Below are 1931 nucleotides of genomic sequence, written 5' to 3'. Positions count from 1 at the left end.
TAAATGAAAAAATTACTTTTATTTTCCAGCGCGTTACACTGCGCTACATTACACCTAAACTAGTACGATGCTTATGACGGGTGCATTTGACAGACCCCAACAAACAAATTGCCGATTCCCGTTGCCGTGGTAAGGGTGAGTGCCTGTCCTGTAGTTGCTGTTTGTCCACATTATTGTGGTTGTGGCGTGAATCGCATGTAACCTTTCCCCGAAGGCATATCTTCTACCATAACACCCTGTGGAAATAGTTCGGAAACTTCTTCGGCCTTCACTGTGGGGAGAACCATACAATCACCACCTGGCTGAAAAAACAAGCATAAGACGTCATTTAATTCAAGTATGCAAGCATTTCATAGATATCAAGTGATGTAAATTAATCATTCTCAGGTATTCAGTACACATTTTGAGATTTAATGTAATTAATGAGCTCTTTTATGTTTTCTTATTTTTCAAATTTTTTAATGTTTTTTTTTATAAATTTTTGGTTAATTTTGTGAAAATTATATGGGTTTAAACGACGGAATTTTTATCTTCCATTAATCAGCATTATTGTATAAATGTTATTTACATTTATCATGATATTAAATAAATAGTTATTGTTGCTGCAATTGTTTATTTGCCTTCCTTGTACCTTGAATAAAGTCGTAGGTTTTGTTATTATTAAATGAAGAAAAAACATTATTCAAGCATTTTGAATGGCAAACCAGCCTGGGGATTTCCAATATTAACAAAAAAGATCAGAGACGCCAAGGTGAGCTCGAAGTCATCCATCACTTGTCGACCTTATCAGCCACGTTGGTTCTAACCAGATGATAATTGTCAAGAAATTAATGAATTTAAGGGAGCTTTCATGAAAGAGTATATTCCCATTCCCCATCATTTGCTGAATACAAAATGACTGTCGCAAATTGGAGACGTCATCAGCTATTGACAAAGAAAAAAATTAGGCACGCATTGCGTAAGTGTGGTAGTGCAGTAACATAGCGCTTTATTCCGTGACTGTCAACTGAGCTGCGTTTTGTTTTCCAGGAGATTCAAGTTGTCTTTGCATAATATGTAGCTCTAATAGTACAAGATATTGTTTTGGTAACGTATATATGGTAGACGTCTTAGGTAAATAGCCCCATCAGAAGACATGTGGTTACTAATAAAATACTGAACCCAGAAAGATTGAAGAAAATAAAAGGGAATGGAGAAATATTGGCTTCGAGGCTGACATGTTCATCATTTTCAAGTTCCCTTACAACTTCTTTATCACAACAAGCCTCCGATAGGTTTCCAAGACAACGGTTGACTGAAGTTAAGCCCTGTCCGGCGAGGTTAGTATTTGGATGGGTGACCTCAGAATATACGACTTTCTGTCAGAAACAAGGAAAGAAAATTCTATTTTAACGCTCAAAAAATGCGAACCAAGCAAGGCGCAGATTTTGTTACAAGGAAAGGTTACGTTTATACAAACGTTGGCCGTGTAGCACTTATATTTCAAACAGAGTTAACTGAATAGAGTGTAATGTGAAGTGCTAGATTTCTATCCCATATGAACCATGTGAGCGTTAGCCCTACTGATGGAAATGGGCCCACACAAGGACAGAGAAAAACTCTGACCAGGGTGGGAATTGAACCCACGACCTTCGGGTTAGATCTCCGCCGCTCTACCGACTGAACTGACCTTGTAGCTCGGTCGGTAGAGCGGCGGAGATCTAACCCGAAGGTCATGGCACTACAATGATGGGGTATCTATAGAGGGTATCTGCCCGCAACTGACGGAAACCGGACTACCTGGAGAAAACCCCTCGGAGTCAGATTGAGATTGACTGAACCTCAGCCCACATACCACCTCTCATGACCAAGAACCAGGGATGGGTAGACCCCATTGGGAGGGTTGAACCCGTGGGAGGCGTGTTCCCCCTGACCCCCCTAAAGGGGGTGTG

The 1931-nt window shown here is 40.2% G+C and overlaps 1 protein-coding gene across 1 annotated transcript in view; it reads right to left on the bottom strand.

The window, feature by feature from the left end:
- Positions 1 to 1931, bottom strand: part of LOC138027488 (peroxiredoxin-6-like) — a 22665-nt gene continuing 20734 nt past the window's right edge. Inside the window, exon 5 of the mRNA XM_068875047.1 lies at positions 1 to 302. Within this exon, the coding sequence (XP_068731148.1) occupies positions 171 to 302 (132 nt within the window). The 3' untranslated portion in view covers positions 1 to 170. The remainder of the gene's footprint in view (positions 303 to 1931) is intronic.

Source organism: Montipora capricornis, chromosome 2, assembly GCF_036669925.1.
Source record: "Montipora capricornis isolate CH-2021 chromosome 2, ASM3666992v2, whole genome shotgun sequence".
In the NCBI taxonomy this organism is placed as follows: Eukaryota; Metazoa; Cnidaria; class Anthozoa; order Scleractinia; family Acroporidae; genus Montipora; species Montipora capricornis.
This window is presented reverse-complemented; position numbering and strand designations above follow the sequence as displayed.